At 30.7% G+C, this 20,768-nt stretch overlaps 2 protein-coding genes and 1 non-coding gene across 3 annotated transcripts; 1 reads left to right on the plus strand and 2 right to left on the minus strand.

The window, feature by feature from the left end:
- Nucleotides 1–2,877: 2,877 nt before the first annotated feature.
- On the minus strand, nucleotides 2,878–2,950 carry TRNAA-UGC (transfer RNA alanine (anticodon UGC)). The gene has a single exon. It is a non-coding gene; the product is annotated as a tRNA-Ala (tRNA).
- A 1,829-nt stretch (nucleotides 2,951–4,779) lies between these two features.
- Nucleotides 4,780–7,255, plus strand: LOC107917146 (GTP-binding protein SAR1A). The gene is made up of 3 exons (XM_016846532.2): nucleotides 4,780–5,125; nucleotides 5,460–5,591; nucleotides 6,724–7,255. Exons 1-3 carry the CDS (start codon nucleotides 4,997–4,999, stop codon nucleotides 7,042–7,044), a joined length of 582 nt encoding a protein of 193 aa, XP_016702021.1. The 5' UTR covers nucleotides 4,780–4,996; the 3' UTR covers nucleotides 7,045–7,255.
- A 4,283-nt stretch (nucleotides 7,256–11,538) lies between these two features.
- Nucleotides 11,539–14,058, minus strand: LOC107917158 (uncharacterized). The gene is made up of 3 exons (XM_016846539.2): nucleotides 13,708–14,058; nucleotides 13,389–13,486; nucleotides 11,539–12,431 (listed from the first exon to the last, which is right to left on the minus strand). Exons 1-3 carry the CDS (start codon nucleotides 13,846–13,848, stop codon nucleotides 11,867–11,869), a joined length of 804 nt encoding a protein of 267 aa, XP_016702028.2. The 5' UTR covers nucleotides 13,849–14,058; the 3' UTR covers nucleotides 11,539–11,866.
- Nucleotides 14,059–20,768: the final 6,710 nt, after the last annotated feature.

Here is a 20,768-nt window from a genome sequence, read left to right on the forward strand (position 1 = left end):
CATGTTGCTTATACTCTATATGTCATCAAATCAATAATATGTTGCTCATATTTTTGAATGGATCAGATTTGTTTTAGATTAGATCAACTCGAGTTTTAAAATTTTTGGATTATTTCTGCTCCAGGTCTTCATTTAAGGTTTGGGAGGCTGAGGTTTTTATACCAGGTCAATACAAGTTCGATCATATTGGGTCCAAGCCGGTTTAAGGTTTCGGAGAAAAATTCAAAGGTCTAGCTGACAACAACAACAAGAATATGACTCTCAAACTTTTGAAAATAATCTAAGCCTGGACGGCTACAACTAACAAAGCAAATAATCCTGTTGTGATAACAAAGTATTCTAATAGTATGTGCATTCAGATTCTTTAGCAACAATATTCAAAGATATCTCAATCTTAAAATACAATCTCAATAATATTACTCATAGAGAACTAGTAGATCAATGCAATGAAGTTCCTAAATCACATTGAATAACTTAAAAACTATACTAAAATGCAACATTTTCCATTAATTTCTCACTTACTAAGCTGAAGCATTGTCAAAAGACTCACATTTTCAATTCATTTCCAACTTACCAAGCTTAAGCAAAATACCAAGACTTGCATTACGAAAAAAATACAATATAAAGGACAAACAGAGGATAGAATTAAACATCACAGACATTACCTTATGCAAAATACAACGCGAATAAAACAGCTTAAAAACACAATGAAAAACCATTCTCAGGGCATAGACATTACCTTGATTTTGGAATTGGGAAAAAAAGGGAGGAGGGCACGATAGGGTTAGAGATTTGGAAGACTGTAAGGCAGTAAAGCAAAAGTTAAAATTAGCAACATTATTACCCAAAAAATCAAAATACAACGCAAACAAATTATGAACATCAACGACTAAACAAACAGCTTACCTTAAATACGAATTTGTTGGCAACTCGGGAATAAACAAACCCTTAAATGCTTGATTCTAGAACTGGGTGGAGGACCGAAGGTAGACCGAAGGTGGACCTGTGGAGGAGGATCGGTGGAGGACGGAGGTAGCTTGATGCCTTGATTTTGGATTTGGGAAAATAAAGGGAGGAGGGGAGATAGGGTTAGGGAAGACTGTCGGCAGTAAAACAAAACGCAAATGTTGTGGATACAGCTTAAAAATTAGCAACAATAGCAGAGAAGATGAGGCAGAGATGATGAGGAGCTGTGGAAATGGTTTCAAGGGTGAATAGATGAGCTGTGGAAAATGTCTTACCGACTTCTAAGGGGTAAGACATTTTCCGGAAATATGGGTTGATTTTCCCGTGTTGCGGAATTGATTTTCCAAAAGAAAAATATTTTCCTCCAATCAAACACTAGAAAATGGGAAAAACTAATTCCGGAAAATATTTTCTCCCTATCAAACAGACCCTAAATTTAATGATATTTCAAAAAAATAATAAAATAATAAAAAGGAAAAAATAAGGCTTAATACCTCTCTTGACCCCTGTTCTATAGCTAAATTATTATTTTGGTATACCTATACCTCTCTTGGCCCAAATCCAAATTTTCGTTAAAAGAAATTAAGCCAACCAAGTATATGCTGCCATGAGTAATGAAAAAGTTAAGAATTACTTACAAATTATAGAAAATATGTGAAAATTTTAAAAATCATTAAAAATAACCCCAAAAAGTTTTAAGACTTGGAAATTATAAAATAAAAAATCATAATCTATTTTTGAAAATTATAAAAAATATTTTTAAAAATGATAAGCATGTGAAACTTACTTTTTTTTAAAAATTCTATTTAAAAAAATTGTTTGTTTGAAATTTTGGTTTTTTTAATAAAAAATTTATGATTTATTTTTGAAAAATTTTAGGGTTTTTTTGGCATTTTTATGAGCTTTTTTTATTTTTTAAAGGAAAATTGAGTTTTTCTACACATGGCTGTATTTGATTGGATAGAAAGATATCCTTTTAACGGAAAATATAAATGGAATAACGGGGCATATAGAATAAAAGAAAAAGGGCAAAACTGATAAAAAGATAGTATAGGTACCAAAGTAGTAATTTAACTATAGTATAAGTACCAAAAGAGGTATTAAGTAAAAAATTAAATACTAAGTTGAGGAAAAATAATTGTAAATACTAAGGGTGTGTTTGGAAAACCATTGAAAATTTCCATTTCGTTGAAAATGAAAATTTTCAACATTTAATATTTTAAATGTGATTGATAATTATTTTAATTTTTTACTTAATATAAATTTTTAACAAAAAAAAGTTGAATAAAATAAATAGATAGGTAGCTACTTATTACTTAATATAGAAAATATTAAGATACTTTTATTTTATTAAAATTTTAAAATAAAAAATATTTTTTTTAAAAATGAGATATTCAAATTACTATATTTATGCTCTATCCAAAACTATCTAAAATAATATAAAAACATTATATTAGTAAAATTAAAACTAAGAAATAAATAAATTGTTAAAGATTAATTTTTACTTTTATCAAACAAAATAATTATATTTACTAATTTACTAAACAATTTTTTAATATGAATTTAGCACTTATCAAATTCAATATTAAAAGTTCAATACTAAATTTTTCCGTGCTTAAATTTTAAGTTTATTAAACACACCTAAATTATGAGAATGTGTTTCGTTCATGGTTGTCTGAATCAAATCAAATTAAGAATTAATTAAAATATCAATTCAGAAATATAAAATCGATTAATCTGCAAATCGGACTAAAAAATTCAATTAAAGCAAAAATAAAAAATTTTAAATTTTTGATAATTTATTTAATTCATCGATTTCGCGTGAAAATTGTTGTTTTTTTTGGATATATCGAAAGACCAGAATATATTATCGAGGACGCTGATGTGGAGCAGCAGTGTAAAAAAGAGGAATGGAGATGCGGGGGATCGAACCCCGTGCCTCTCGCATGCAAAGCGAGCGCTCTACCATTTGAGCTACATCCCCTGTTGAACAATTTTTTGTTCAATTACTTAATTAAAATTATTTAAGTCTGTTGAAATTTAATATAGATCGGTTTTTTTATTTGATTTAATTACGAAAATTTAGAAGTTATTTCATCTATTTGCAGACATATGAACTTAAATTATTAATATTAACTAATTTTTCATATAAATGATTAATTTTTTTACTTTTACCAATTCTGTAAATATAAATAGTTAAATTACCTTTTTTTATTAAAATTTTACAATGCTATCAAATTGGATTAACTTCTAATGTATAGTAAAATACAAGGACATGGAATAAACAATCCCTTGTTTAATAAATCATTGAAAAAATTAAATAATATTTTAATTTATTTAATGTTTTACTTATATTTGATAATTTAAAATAAAAAAATTCGATAGAATTTTTTAATAAAAAAGTGTGGAAATGATAAACAAGTAAGAGTTACTTTATCAAGAGAATATTCTCAATTAATTCTATTCTATTTTATTTTATTTATATTGTATTATCTTATAAAAAATTTACCTTTAAAATTTGACTTTTTTAATTATATTTTATAATTAGTTTTAATAATATCAAACAGAGTTTATAACTTAATTTAAGTACTTACTTTTTTTTTCTTTTTTTTTAGCATTTAATATTTTAGTTTACCAAACAAAAGTTAACTTTATCTGTTTTTGCAAATATTTAAATTAAACCTTTTAAATTTATAATTTTTTAAAAAATAATGTAAAAAGTCTTTATAACTTTTAGAAAATTTTACTTTTTTTTGCAAAGGTAAGTACACCCGAGGTCATTGAACTATTAGTAAGTTTATGTTTTAGTCTGTCAACTTCAAAAAGTTACAAAATAGTCATTGAACTATTTGAAATTTTTTATTTAAATCACTAGATTATTGAGTTTTTTTTTTTGAAAAAGAATTTCAGCTAGCGAGTTCCAAGCGATGAGTAAGCGATTAGTACAGTGGATTAGTACCTATTGACAAGTAAAAAAGCATACCTTAGATCCAAGTCGATCTGATGATTAGTGTCGGAGATTGAAAAATAAAGCTGTTTGGATTTTGATTCGTAGATTCATGACATTCAAAGTTGTTTTATGAAAAAAAAACTAAATTGTAGAAGATAAGGGAATGAGAACTTTCGATTGGTGCAAGTATGCGAATAAAGAAGGTCGTACAATAGTGGCTTTAACAACCCAATGACTTGAATGAAAACTTTCAAATAGTTTGTAACCATTTTTTGTTACTTGTTGAAGCTGAGTGATCTAAACGTAAACTTACTAATAGTTTAATGACTATTAGTGTAGTTTACTCTTTTTTCAATTAATATCATTTGACTCTTAAAATGTTAAAAAGTGTTGGGTAAACTAAACCATTAGTCACTAAACCATGGTAAGTTTTCGTTTTGGTCACTTAATTAAAAAAATTTTCAATTTGGTCACTAAACTATTTAAAAGTTTTCACTTAAGTCACCGGGTTGTTAAAATCGATGTTACATGGCTTTCTCTATTCACATTACCTGCACCAATCCAAAAATTCAAATAATTTTTTTCTTTGATCTTCAACATTGACCGTTAGATGGACTTGGATCTAATGTATGTTTTTCTACTTGTCGATAGGTATTGATCCACCGTACCGATTGTCGAATCATCATTTGGAGCTCGCTAGCAGAATTTTTTAAAAAAAAATCTCAACAGTTCAGTGACTTAAATAAAATTTTTTTGAATAACTTAACAACTTAAATGAAAATTTTAAATAGTTCGGTGACTAAATTAGAATTTTTTTTTAAGTTAAAGGTAAGAATTTAAAGCTGCGGTTCACTAAAAGTGTTACAACAACAGATAAATTAAAAAGAAAAAAGAAAAAAAGAAATACAGTATAAATACTCGAGTTAGGATCACCAAATCTACTTCCTGGCTCTGCCTCTTTTTTTTTTCTAATGATACGATGATGACAAAGCAGAGGCCTTGATTACTACAATCCTATCGTCTTCCACTTTCAGATCCTCACAAATTCCATCTCCAAATCCCAGCCCAAAGCTAAAAACTATGTTTCTTGTCGATTGGTTCTACGGCATTCTTGCTTCCCTCGGCCTCTGGCAGAAAGAGGCTAAGATCCTCTTTCTCGGCCTCGATAATGCCGGTAAAACCACCTTGCTTCACATGTTGAAGGACGAGGTTCGTTTCCCCTTTTCCTTTTCATTACTCGTCAACACTTTCCCCATCTCTCTCCAATCATCGATTTGTATTTTTTTCCTTTGTGAAGATTTGATTTGATAGTATAATGTCAGATTCTATCGATCTCTTTATTGTTTAAATTTTTAGGTTTGTGTGATTCTTTTAACTTGAGAATTTTGGGATTGTTTTTCTTTTTTGAATGCTAGAGATTAATCCCTTTTAAATGCTTCATTTTTTCTTTACATATTTAATGGGAAAAATGAGGAAATTTTGGAAGGAGAGATAATTACTAATAGTAATTAGCGATGTTGATTTAGTAGCGAACTGTTTCCAGAGATTGGTTCAGCATCAGCCAACTCAATACCCCACATCGGAAGAACTTAGTATTGGGAAAATTAAGTTCAAAGCTTTCGACTTGGGAGGTCATCAGATTGCTCGCAGGGTCTGGAAAGATTACTATGCTAAGGTAACCAAAAGCTTAATGTAGTGCCCCTTTTTTTCTTTGCTTTAGCATTTGCTTGGTTTTAGGTTCTAGTGTTCTTACTTGTTTGTCATTTCCAGCTTTCATTTTTATTGTAATTCATTTTGTATGCATCTACAATCTTAATTCGCCTTCTGTGTTATGTTGGTTTTTAGGTTTAAGGTTGTCGATTCTTGTTCAGCTTTTAATTTCCATATATTTATTGACAATGGATTTCTAACTTGAATAGTTTTGGTAAGTTGCAACAAAGCATTTATGGTTGGGATTTACTAATGTGTGATTTTCTTATGTATTTTATTAGTGTCAATTTGTTTTCATGCCATCTAAACTCCTGGTTTAATATTTTGCTCTTTGCATTTTCAAATGAACATTTTAACCGCTGAATTTGCTTCTTGTTCGTATGTTTTACTGATGTTTTTGTGCCTCATCTATCTTCATGAATTGCCTTGATGGAATTTTTGCTGCCTTGAGATGTTTAGACACCAAAGAAGAAGGTCTGAAATCTATTTTTACATTCAAAATTTCAAAGCATTTCATGGTCATGAATTTTGAGTGAGGTTGGTCTTGAATCTTGATGGTTGTCTTATTATCTACTTAAATGAGTGTTGGTCTTTTTATAGTAACCAAAAGTCTGAACCATTGTAGTAGTCTGCTGTAAGTAGTTGCTCCTTTTTCCTTTTTAAAGTAGATCTTCATAGTATTTCTGTTTAGAAAGATGGCCAAGTGTTCTCCGTGCAGCTGTATTGCTCTTCGACTTTGTAGCTTGCTGTTGATTGATTTTCATGAAGATTTTTCAAAAGCAGATAATGCAAAAAGCATAGAAATGATAGTTCCTCAGTGAGGCATGGGTTGGTTTTATTTCCTTATTCTCAATCCTATTTTTATTCTCTACTAAACTAGCCCAAAAAGTGTTTGTACATGGTTTACTATCAGCTTGATCAACTCTTTGAAGCAACATTTTCCAGATACAACTGGGTGTACATGGCATTTTTACTGCATGCTGCGGATGCTGCCTTTTTCTCACTTTGATTTTGTCATTATTGTTGCTTGTTATACGCTATGGGCTGTCTGGTCTTTGAGTGAATACCTTGTATTGTGTGTATTTCCTGGGTTCCAGGTGGATGCTGTGGTGTACCTGGTAGATGCCTATGATAAAGAGAGGTTCGCAGAATCAAAGAAGGAACTTGATGCACTTCTTTCAGATGAGTCCCTCGCCAATGTCCCATTTCTTATTCTAGGAAACAAAATCGATATACCCTATGCTGCCTCGGAGGATGAGTTACGTTACCATCTTGGGCTCACAAACTTTACCACTGGCAAGGGCAAAGTAAACCTAGCAGACTCGAATGTCCGTCCACTAGAGGTATTTATGTGCAGCATTGTCCGCAAAATGGGATATGGTGATGGCTTCAAATGGATGTCTCAGTATATCAACTAAGGTAACGATCCATGAAATGCGATTGTATGATGTTACAGACTCCCAAGCTCTGATCCCATCTGATCACTCCTGACTTCAGGAAAAAAAAAGGGTTGTGTTCTTCAAACTGTTTGAACCAGTCCCTAAGTGGGTTTTTACGTTTGATGTATTTGGTTTTGGATCTGTAAAATCTACTCGTGGCAGCAAATCTATGGTATTGTAATTTTGTCAATTTACTTGTAGTTTTGTCAATTAACATCAAGGACTCTCTGTTTGCTTTCAAAAATGGATTGCTAGTTATCGATGCAAGCTTCAAGGCTAAAAAAGTGACAGATTTTGAGGTAGAGAGATCGAACAAGAGCTTTTAAGCCTTGTCCAGTGGTCTTTGGCTTTGCTATCAATTACTTCAATTTCATGGATGCATACGCAAATTTTGCAAGTTGGAGGGAAACTTCCGCCATCGGGTTGGATAAAGCTCAATGCAGATGCTGCTGTGGAACGAGGCAGTCTTAAGAGCTTCAGTTGGTGGTCTGTTGCGTGACAATTGTGGTTCGTGGATTGTCGGGTTTCGAAAAAATGTGGGTGCTTGTTCTGTTCAAAAGACAACTTCGGAGTATCATGGAGGCTTGCAACTAGCTTGGTTCAAAGAAATCAGAAGGCTTATAGTTGAGAATGATAACATTGCCATTCTTTGCATGTTGAATGGAAATGAGAACTCAACTAACCTCCGTGCACTCGTTCAAGGTATCTGTGTGCCCTGTCGACGCTTGTGGGAGATCAAATTCGAGCATGTCTTCCAAGAAGCCAACAAGGCTGCTTTTGGCTTGCATATCCATGATTATCCACCTATAGGGGCAGCAAACTTTTGCAATGTGATTCAGTAGGAACCACGGTTGCTAGGAATGGCTTTGTTTAAGCTGCTACCTGAGTATTCGGCTACCTTTTTTACCAAAAAAAAAAAATCAAGGATAAACAAGGGATTTATAGCAACCATTTCACCTAGGAACGGAATAGCTATGGTTAGAAATTGGAAGAGGTGACTAGTTTCTGCGCAGATTCGGTAAAGCGTAGGATCGACTTTGGCAGGTAATGTAAAAATGTTTGTTCAAGCTTATCTTCTTGGGACTTAACATCTAACATAGAGAAAAAATTATCATTATTTTTTAAACAAAATTCGTTAAAATTTAGTTCATGTAAAACAAATAAAGTTGGTTCAAATAAAACCATAAGAGCCAAAAGCACAAAAACTTTATTATTTGTTATTGTTGGTTTTCAGTTTTCAATTTACAGACCCACGATTAAATAAAAGTCATCTTCTAAATCCATATAAATTAAAAATTAAAATGTCGTTTTAAATCAAATTATAAGGCTCTAGCGAATTGTCATGCCTAAAGAGGTGATAAGTGGTTTCATCTTGCTAGTCTTAAATGGTAACTTCAGCTTCTAGAGATGGGTTATCCATTTTCCACAGGTACCAAAATGTATATTCCACCAAATAATATCCATCAATATTGTATTCGTAGGCAATTTTGTCTTCACTCTTTTGAACGGTCAAAGCACCATGAAAAATTTTGTGCTAAGAGTTAAATTATATTTTATTAATTATTAACAATTTTAAAACATTATGATGTCTCAATTGAGTATGAATTCAAATGATATTTGTACTGCACAAACTCTTAAAATTATGACATGATATCTCATTCAATCAAATCAAATTATAAGATAACTTTTTTCTATAAAAATATCATAATTTTAGGCTTAACACTCTTTTATTTTTATAAGTTTTAAAATTAATTGGACTTTGTGTTTACCAATGGTCAAATTGTTGGTAATCATCCTGTCAGGAAGTGAACAAGTTAGAGCAGTTGGAAATTTTCATGGACCTCCTCAATGAAGATATAATCCGTACTTCAACACTTACCAACTTGGGTGGAGTGATCACCCAATTTAAGTTGAAACGAGACACAATTCAATCTATTGTCACTAACACTCAGGACATTTTAACAGCAAACAAAGTCAAGTATCCAGGATCTAAATAACCAAGTCAACTCGCTGCGTCAATGACCAAACAAGGTAAATTGTCATCTAAAACAAAAACGCAAGTGCATTTACCTTGAGGAGTGAAATAACATTGGAGGACCCTCCTAGACAGAATCATGGGCACGATAGTTACTGTGGCTTGAAAACAATAATAGAACGATAGGACAATGAACTGCAAACCGAACCAAAGCCTAATTAAAAAACAAGAACTGATTGTTAATATTGCTTTTATTTCCTAAAATATTTTATTTATCCTCAATAACTAAAAAAAAAAAAAGTTAAAAGACTGAGGGTGAGGGTGAAAAAGTAAAACAAATATATATTCCTTAATAGCATAAAAATCAATAGCCGAATCAGCCTTTATGCGCGTTCTACCGTCTTTCTTTCTCTTTTTTAACAATAATAACTTTTGCAACACCAAAAAAAGAAGAAAAATACATGCATAAATCAAGAACCAAATAAATTAGTGTTTAATCTTTCACTAAATCGCATATTCAAATATTAATACAACCTATATTTATAACATAAACTTAAAGGGTTTCTATCAATATTTTCAACACGCAAAATTGATGGGATTTTTAACGAATATAAAGAACCAAAATAATTATTAATCAATACACCAAATCAATATTTTAAATCCTTAAAATTTTAAAACAAATCAAAACCCTCAAAATTTTGACATAAATCCAAAAGATTTGACATGTATGATAAAAGAACACTAAATCCAAATATCAAATCCATAAAATTTGAAAAATGAATAAATCCAAATATAATAGAGAATCAATTCGTTCTCAGTAATTCAACATGATAAGACTCTGATACCACTTGTTAGAACTGTAAATAATATCTAATATAAAATTAGAACTGTAAACCAGGATTTATCATGTCAAATCATCAAAAATAAATCAAGAACAAAACTAGGTGTGGAAATGTACTTGAATTCATCGATTTCTTGAAATTTATGGATTTTGAGGTTTTGATCTTCCAAATTAGCACACAAGTAATCTAGAGAAGATGACTCTCTCTTTTCTAAAGATGAGATATTAGAAAAGTTATCTTGTGTGTAATTTGGGGACCAAAACTAGATGTGGAAGCGTATCTGAATTCATCGATTTCTTGAAATTTATGGATCTTGGAGTTTTGATCTTCCAAATTAACACTAAAGTAATCTAGAGAAGGTAGCTCTCTCTTTTTTAAAGATGAGATATTAGAAAAGTTACCTTGTGTGTAATTTAAGGAACATAACCTTAATATATATAACATTGACACATTAACCCTAATTTCTAATTGGCCCATCATCAATTCGAAATTAGTTACTAGAGTATCTACACATATTTGACCCATACTTTATTTAATAATTAAATCCCAATAAACCATAATCAAATTAGATCACTTTTAATTTGGGCTAACCTATTATGATAGTAAATAATAACATGTAATTACCCTTATTATATATGTGATATCAATATTTTCCAACAGGTCCTTTAAAGAAACAAGTGTTATTATCTAGTTGGTAGATAGATACATAGTTTATCTAAAAAGTGTTTTGAAATGTTTTGGTTAAAGTTAGAAAATTGATCTTGGGATAAATCTCAAAACTATACATAAACTTTAGTCTAATATGCACCTTTGTAAATGAACTTTGATTTTGTGCAATTGTATACATGAAGTTTTGATTTGATTCAATTCTCATAAATTATTAACACAATTATTGATATAACATCATTTTATATTTATATATTACATACAAAAATAAATATATTTATCCAATGTAAAAATAAAATGATATATTTATTTCTTTAAATATATATGATTGAATTAAAATTGAAGTTTCATGTATATATTTGAATCACAATCAAAATTTCATGTGTATAATTTCACCAAATTGAAGTCCATGTATAATTTTGAGACTTACCCCTTTAATCTTTCTTGCATGTTTTTATGTGATACATATGAAAAATGATAATTCCTTCCTTTCTTAGCACTGTAAGAACCAAAATTTTGATTTGTGCAGTGGCACAATCACTGTGGAGTTTGTTGTTGAATAGTCAATTTTAAATGTTTATGATGCGATGAATCATCCGAGTTAGGTGTCAAACGTTTGTAGTGTAGACATAATTGGTTCTTTGACTCATGAAATTTTTTATGATGATGATGATGAGTCAAACAATGCTTTGCAAGAGTGTTGACAAGCAAAACTTGAACCAACCAGAAAATTTAGTGTGCGGAATGAAGCACTGAAGCCTCTTAAAAATGGTAACAAAATTGATCATTACCAATACTGAGCTTATGCCATCTGTTTTGCAGGCACCTATCTTGGAACTGAAACATATAAATATAAATAATGATTTACAAAGGGGACGTTGCTCTGATTGCCTGAAAAATCATTAAGTTGTAACTGAGTAAACAATTTATGCAATTCTAAAGTTCAGACAATTCTCAGTGCAAGGCACGACAAAGAAACAACAGACAAACTCAAATGTGAAGTTGTTTATAATGAACCAACCATACATGTATATGCTCAAGTTCAACTTGCTTTTTGCAAAATCTATGCTGCTCCGACTCTTCATTTTTCTATAAGCTTTCATGTCCAGAATAATTTGGACGTGAATATGAAAACATGACACTCTAAATACATGGAAAGAATTAGAAGAAATAGAAAATACCCGTATTGGACATTTGACAATCACACCCAAATCCAAGTAATATAGAAATCGATTACATGCTCCAACAATAGGTCCAATTCTTGCATTGCAAATATGTTCAAGATTAGGTTGGAGTCTGCTTTTATCAATCAAAGTATCTAATCCTCAGAATCATCCCCTTTCAAAGTCATGCTTAGCACTCTGCAAGATTTCTCTTGACTGAACTCAGGATCTGAGGTACCCAACAAAGAACACTCCTCAATCTGATATTCTTGATCATCAACTAAGGACTTAATAAATGAGCATGGTCGTTCCTCAACTTCAATATTAGGCATATTCTCTTGGCCTGATCCAAAAGGCAATTCAAATGGTGATGGACCGGAAGGCTGTGTTCTCATCTGTACAGACCGCAAGAGTGCTGCCCTCCTTAAGTCAGCCGAGTGGCAAATATCACTTGGTGAAGATGGGAACCGACCCTCTGTATCTGAGCCTCTTTGCCGAGGCTGTGAACTAGAAACAGTACTAACATTTCCATGCAAAGGGTATGAACTAGTTGAAGAAGTTGAGCAGAAACCATTTAGTGGTCTTTGATACCTATAAGGGGAAACAGGACTTGTAGGCATGCTATCAGAATGGGATAAGCATGTGCTCATAGGTGCCTCACCAAATCTTGAATCATCCGAATCTTCTGACATTGGTGAATATTGCCATGACATTTCATCCCTTGAAATATAAAGACGGATGAGTTTTCGAAGATGCAAAAACTTTATCTAATTTATTTGAAAATGTAGAGAAAAAAAACACACACTAAACTGCGATAAGTTATATGTAGATAAACAAAATAGAGTAAACTGATGTTGACAATTAGCATTCCCAACTTGCAAATGTCATGCTGCTCCTACAATCGCTGTTGGATAATTTGTTTCACTCAACATACTGTTGGGCCAGTGAATAGAAGTACAGACAATTTGAAACATAATCCCACTTATCCTCTTATAATGCAGTCATCCTTATCAAATAACAACTGAAAACAAGACGTTCAGTTGATGCAACCCAGTTGCCTAGTTCATGACAAGGAAAACACATTCAGCCCATTCAAGATAGATACAATATAGAACCCAGAGCTTATATCAATTCGTACATGCAGCCACCCTTAGAAGGTAATATTTAGCTGCAAGCTAGGGTTCGGATCCCAGCATTTGCAACCTTTTCCTTTTATCCTATGTTAAGACCTTCTTTATACCAAAAGAAAAGGGGAGAGAAAGAGAGACTGACATGACATCAACACCATAGCTAGGAAGGAAACACTTGATAAATAACCACAAAGAGAAAGGTAATATTGTACATTGTATTTCTAGCACCCGAGAACAGCTATGGCAATATAAAGCAATTATAAACGATTTACTTCATTGTTACACAATCAGCAACCAATAACAGCAATTGGAATAAGAAGCAATCATACTCGATTAAATTGATCAAGATGTCCAACAGTAGCCAAGAACAGCTATATTCAAGTCCTTTCACTATGCCAGTATTAATCAGTCTCTATAAGAAGCCAATGTGGTTTCCATTTATTATATAGCTTAACTCCAAAGGTGAAATCATGACATGAAAAAACCCATCAAAAAGCTTAAATTAGCAAAAATACTTAGTTGATTAAGCTTTAAGGCAACAACTAACCTGGTATAGAACATGCCTTCAGACCTAGCCGGAGATTCCATTAGATTTTCAGGAAGTGAGTCGCCAACAGTTAACCCATTTAGACTAGACGCCATTATCTGCGACCAAATATTTTAATTTTTCAATAATTGAAGCCCTTTAATGCAAATATCTAAATTCTAAAATACTAACAGTATAGTGACCCGTGATAACAACAACCCAGATAAATTAACCTTGAAAAATAATATGAAATTTAAACTTTCAACACTTGGGAAATCTAATATACAATTAAACAAAGTTGAAAATTGAATAATTTAACATTTAAAAGAAAAGAAGAAACCTCGCTGAGAAAACGCTTGTGAGAGCGGAGATTGTCAAGGTAAACCTCATCTTCAGGATCTCTGCTTCGTTTCCCAGTTGGGGAATGCGTGGATGTTAATGTTGATGTTGATGATGTTGCTGAGCTGGATTCGGGACCCATTGTTCGTTTAGCTCTGGATTTTCGATTTCCTTCGTACTAATATTGAAGAAAAATTATAAGATAACGAAGTATCTTTGATTTAAGACTGGGGAGTTAAGGACATTGAAGGAGAATTTTGGCTCGAGATGGAGATCGAAGGAGATATGGTAACCTGTTCGCGGGTGTAGATACAGATTATGTCATGTGCTTCCGTTCTTTGACACGCGTTGATGATGGAGAATTTCTATTTTTTTCTTTAATTAATGATGAAGAATTTCGATAAAGATATTTAAAATTAAATTAGTGGTCGAATCAATTAGATTACCGATTTTCGATCTAATCAATTCGACCAGATTTAATCGACATTTTTATTCTAATTTAATCAATATGTATTGATTGGACAATCGATTCAACCTCCCTCCCTAAATCAGTACTCAAATCAATGATTTATAAATTTGATTATATTTATAAATGATTTATCTAATGTATTTAAGTAGACTAATTTATTTTTTTAAGTTTTAAAAATATTTTAATTTTATTTAATGTTTAGTAATTTTATTGTAATTCTTCTACGATCATTATATATTTTTCTTTTTCTTATACAATATTAGGGGTAAGAGATAGGAATAATACGGTTTAAACTCATATTAAATAAGTGTTTGACAAGAACTTTAATCATTACTCTACTTAAGTGAATGTATTCATTTCATTAATACATTTAAGCAAAATCAAAGTTCATATGCACATAGAAATTACAATCAAAGTTTTATACCTGTAATTGAACCAAATTAAAATTCATATATCAAATTGCATGTTAAATAAAAATTCATGTATAAATTTGATAATTATCCATATTATTTAATATCTATATAGAAATATATTTAATTAATATAAATTACATAATACATAAAATAAAATAAACTTAAGAACAAATTGAGCCAAGTTGAATTCAGACTTTGAATACTTAAATTTAAGTCCGACTCATATTTTAGATTCTTATACTCTTCTTTAGGTCTAATATTGAATAACATTCTGACTTTATAAATAAATAAATAAAGAAAGAAAAAAGAAAAAATGGTTAGGTGGATGTGGGCAACCTCTTGCCCACCATCTAAATAAAGAGGTAATTAAGGTGATGAATAAATACTTACTAATATTTTTATTTTTATTAAGTGCTACTTTTCAATTATATAATAATTGAGAAAAAAAATAGTTTTATATAATATATTATTTGAAAGTAATTTATTTTATCCAAATAAAATGTAAAAAGTTATTTCCACATAATGAGATTATAAATATTAATAACTGAATTTTACCCTCTCAACATATCTAATACAAAAATTAGAGGGATTAATTTTTTTATCGAAAATAACAAAAAAACCTCAAAAAGAAATAAGGTAAAATACACGGTTAATTACTAAATTATAAGTAAATTTTTGTTTTAATTATTTAATTAAAAAATGTTATAATTTAGTCATTAAACTATTTGATAGTTTTTATTTAAGTCACTAAATTATTCAAAAAAATTTTATTTAAGTCACTAGGTTGTTAAGTTTTTTTTTAAGTATCGTCAATGTGCTCTAAGCAATGATTTGACAATTGGTACGATGGTTCAATACCCATTGACAAATAGAATAACATATTTTAGATTCAAGCTAATATGATGGTCAATATTAAAAGATCAAAGAAAAAACTATTTAAATTTTGATTCGCATATTTTTTTACGTCCATAGTTGTTTCATGAAAAAAAATTTGAACAATAGAAAAAAAGGGGAAATAGAACTTTCGATTGGTGCAGATAATGCGAATAGAGAAAGTCATATAATATCGATTTTAACAGTCTAATTACTTAAAAGAAAGTGTTTGAATAGCTCAATACCCAAATTGTAAATATTTTAATTAAACTATAAAAAAATACTTATTCATAATTTAGTGATTATTCTTCACACTCATGCCATCATGCCATATGCTTAAAATATTTTTTAGTTATTATAAACTAATCAACAAATATTAATTTTAATGTTTATGCTTACATTTAATATTTAATTTTGATAGTTTCTTTAAATAATTTAATTTTTCTATTTTGATTTTGCATAATTTAGTCTTCTAGTTTTACAATGATATTATTCAGTCCAAATGATTATCATCTTTAATTATTTCAATTACAATACTAATGTGTTTCTTTTTTAAAACACACTTTTAACATAAAAAAAATTATTTCAATATGATAAGTTGAATGGATATTTTTTAAAACCAAATCAGCCTCTGTATTTTAACAGAAGTTATTAAACGTGTTAACTAATTTAACTAATTAATAGTATTATAAAAATAAAAATAATAATTTATGTCAAATTAAAATATAAATATTAAATTATAAATTTAAACATAATAGAGAGGTCATAATCCGCATATAACCTAAAACATTCCAATACATAACACAATCATTTGACATTTGTTTCACTAAAAAGTTTGAATGTTTTAGAAAATTTGTTTTTAATTAGTAAAAATTAAATTCAGTCATTAAAAATATTTCATAAATAAATATATTAAAATTTATATCGACAAATAATATAAATTAAAACAAGGTTTTGAATAAAAAATTCTATATATAACAACATGAATATCATAAATACATCGAAATAAATTATATAAACTTATATATCAAATCAATATAGAATCACATAAAATGTTAAATCTTCCAAATCAGACATAAAGTTTGACCTGAGGCAAGAAAAGAAAGGTGAAAGTAAGAGAGTTGACTATTGAAATATCTTCCACTCAAGTTGAAATAAATGGAAGTCACTAACAGAAAACCACCCTTACATGTAAAAAGCCAGAAATTATTATTATTTTATATAAGGTCTAAATTTATTTATATATCTTTTATTTTTTAATTTAAACCTTTGCAAAAAAAAAAACTTTACTATTTTATTGCTTAATAATTTAATATATTTGTAACAGCCTAATTTTGCTTGATCCAAACAACAAACAAACAAATAAATAAACTCTAAAGCCCAAATACACCAACCCAATAACCCACAACCTAAACAAAAAAAGACAACCCTAATTCCTCTAAGCCTCCCGCTGCCACCACTCCTTTGCCTTTGTCACGTCAACAGGCGCATCGCCTGAGATCTGTCCTCCTTTCATTGAAACGGCAATGCATGGCTCCCCAATGCCGTTGTCCTTGCCACAGACACCTGCAAAAAAAAAACCAAAAGCAGAGAAGCAAAGAGCAGCAGGACAAAAAACAAAAACAAAAAATAATATTATAATGTAATATATTTTGGCTATAAAAGTCGAAAAAATTTTGTAACAGAGGAGGGAGAATGAAATAGAAAAAAAAAACAGAAGTTTGAAAAAAGGTAGTTCTTTTATTTTTCTTAATTTTCGAAGCAAACAAAAAAAGAAAAAAACGAAAGATTTAATTTTCTTTTTCCTGTTAAAGTGCTGTCGTGGAACCCCCCTTTCCCCGACTTGAGAAGCCTCGAAACCCCAAGGGTTCCGTCAAGGGCCTTGTTAGAAAAGGGAGAAACCAAAAGATTTCTTGGTCCATAGCCGAACTTTGGTTGAGTTTTTGGGGATTTTAACCCCGGATCTGTATTCCACGTGAAAAGGGGCAAAAAGGGAGTTTTTGGGAATTTCTGACCACTGTAAGCGGCTATCGTCGGCATTGATGATCGGTGGTCACGACGGCATGCGACGGCTCATTGGCCGGAGGCGAAAAGGAGAGTTGAGAGAAAAAAAGAAAAGAAAGGGGAATTTTTTTAAACAGAGAAATGATTTTCTTTTAGGTTTTTAACTTAAATAGGGATACTATACGACGTCGTTTTCGGGTGTAGTTTAAAATGCCCAAAACGGCATCGTTTTGACACGACTCAATGACCCGATCCGGATCCATCCAAGATCCGCGTGTTTTCAAGGAGAGGGTCTAATTTCCACTTTGGTCCTTCCGCTTTTTTGCACTTTTCTAATTTTGTCCTATTTCTTTTTTATTTATTTTAATTTCACCGCTTTAATTTTAATTTATTTACATGTCAGTCCTTTGACCCACTGTTGGCCTAAGGGAATGACATGGGTTTGAGATAATTTCCTTTTGAGTCCCTTTACTTTTCTATTTTATTTTAATTTAAGCCTTTATGTTATGTTTTTTTTTATAATTTATACTTTAAATTTTATTTCATTTTCAATTTAGTCCCTTGCTCATTTAATTAAACCCCTGTACTTACTATTTTTTAATTTTCACCCTTTAAGTTGCATAATTTACATTTTTGCCCTCAAATTTTCTGATTATTCTATTTTAGTCCTTTATTTTTAATTATTGATACTATTAATACTATTAAGTGATTATCGTTACTAATTAATATTATTTTTGTTAAAAATTTCCCAAATATCAATATTTTATGTAATTATGTTATTATCATACATTTTTGTATTATTTCATTATTATCATTATTATCATATAGTATTATTAATTGAATATTTTTATTGTTATTATTATTTCTTATTATTGTATTCACTATAGTATTGTTATTTTATTTTATTATTTAATTTGTTATTTTGTTAATATCATAATTTTACCATCATCATACATTGTAAATGTTGCTACATACATTCATCCGTTTTTACGGCGCAAGCGCATAAAGAGAAAAAATAATTAAAATCAAGGCAATATTCGTTATTTTTGGGATTCGAGGAGTTGTGCTCCTAACTTACGGAGTATGACCTCTTCCTAGGACCCAAATAACCAAACACTCTATTTAAAATTCAAGATACGTAGGACATAGGTAATAATCAAATTACGAGTATCCTTGTTTTCGAGGATTCGAGGTATTGTGCCCTAACTTACGGGACATGATTTTTTTTCTTGATTAACTCTAAATAAGAAGGCCTTTTCCATAAAATTTAATTTAGTTAGCGATATTTTAATCAAATCATGCAAGAAGGGATTGTATTTTAAATTTTCTTTGAATTCTCAATTCTCAACACTAAGACATCAAGTAATCAACTAGGTACCAATTTTGGGCATTATGAGGGTGCTAATCTTTTCTCGTACGTAACCAACTCTCGAACTCATTTCTTGGATTTTGTAGACTGAAAATTATTGTTTTAGTAAATCTAACATTTTATTAAAATGATTAAATTTCGAGGTGATCTAATCACACCTAAATAAAAAGGATTGGTGGTGACTCCATTTTCGTTTTTAAAATAAAAAAGTCGAGCTCCAAAAAGGTTTCGATAGCTTGGCGACTCCACTAGGGAGCGAAATAAGAGAGTCAAGCCGCAAGTTGATTACTTTATTGTCTTTTTGTCGAAAATTGATAATTCGGTTTAAATTGACAATCCCTTCCTAGTATTTTATCCTTCATGTTGGTCGTAAATCATGTCTTTGTTATCTCGGGTTACATAGCGATCTAATACATCTGTTTTATTGGTTCGAGAGTTTTTATTTATGTTTTCACATATTGCATGGCATAATCGTTTCATTCTACCCTTCTTAAGTGAGAGTGAGAAGCTATTCCTTCGTGAGGTCTTCACCTCCGCATAGGATAGTAGACCACTTTCGGGATACATCCATACCTATGTCTTTGTGAGGTCTTCACCACCACACAGACATGGGGAAATGTATTCCCCTAAATTGAACTTTATCCGTATAAGCCTATAATGGGTGAGGATCGAGTGATCTTCCGGTTTAGGTACCTTTACTCTAGAACCAAACCATATGTAACGAACCTTAAGAGCCTACTTTAGGGAGAACTATGTCCAACCTTTAGTGTTTACCTGAACATATTACAAAGAAGAAATGTTTTTAATTGTTATTCTTTGCTCTAATTTGTATTCCAACTTTATATAAAGTGTATTGACTTGTTTCATTTTGTTTTGGTTGTGGTTGTATTGCATTTTCATCTTAGAGGAAAGGTGTTGATTTACGTTCAACTGATAAAGAGAGAGCTTGTCATAGAAAATGAGTTTTTTAATAAAGTGGAAGACAATGTGGCTGTACGAATATGGTCAGAGATAGCGACCATGTTTTGAGCAAAGCTTTGGACCAAGTACGAGAAGTGACTGACCATTTGCAAACCCTAGTCATTCAAGCTGACATTCTAAGCTTGAAATATGAATTAGAGTCGGATCAGGGCCGAGAATTAGTTTGGTTTCTTGGGAAAGTTAAGGTTTTGAGTGTTAAGACGAGGTCGTATATGTATTCGCTTTATGTAAAGAAACTTGTTTTCTAGAAAATTTGTTCTAATGAAATTGAACTAGAATCAACGTCTTTTTGCATGTATCTTTTCCATTCATTAACATTACATTTTATTGCATGCAATAAATTTCATGAAATCCAAAAGTGCGTCAAGTTCAAAACTCTAGTACAGAGCCTAATGGATAACAAAGAGTTGGAATTCTTTGAAGATATTGAGGGTTTGGAAGGGAAATATATTTGTTCCTCCGAAAAAGGAACTAAAAAACCTATCAGGAATCTGTCCCTACATCCCTGGAAGTGTTTTGAAAAACTGGATTGTGAAAGAGATCCCTGTAATTTTTAGAACCATTTCAGAGTAATATTTATAACATACCTATTGCTCTAAGCTTGGGAACAATAGTGATCCTTTTGTGAAAAGGCACATGCCCATTACCTTTATTTCAATGAAAACAATGCATTTTTATGTCTCATTTGGCAAACACTTCACTATCTCATTCATTCATACTCATACCATACGGATAATTATTCTTAAATTTATTTGTCCTTTGGATATTCTTTTATTCTTATAATAAGTCTTCGTATATCAATGATACGAGCAATGCTGCTACTGACTCAGAGTCTCCTTTTGAGCAAGATGTGTCCAGAAGAACCTCAGGACTCTGAAGATGATCGAAACTGCAACTTATCTCCTAATCTGTTAAGGATGGTAGAACAAGATGAGAAACAAATCCTACCTCAC

The sequence above is a fragment of the Gossypium hirsutum genome, chromosome D08, assembly GCF_007990345.1.
Source record: "Gossypium hirsutum isolate 1008001.06 chromosome D08, Gossypium_hirsutum_v2.1, whole genome shotgun sequence".
Taxonomy (NCBI): domain Eukaryota; kingdom Viridiplantae; phylum Streptophyta; class Magnoliopsida; order Malvales; family Malvaceae; genus Gossypium; species Gossypium hirsutum.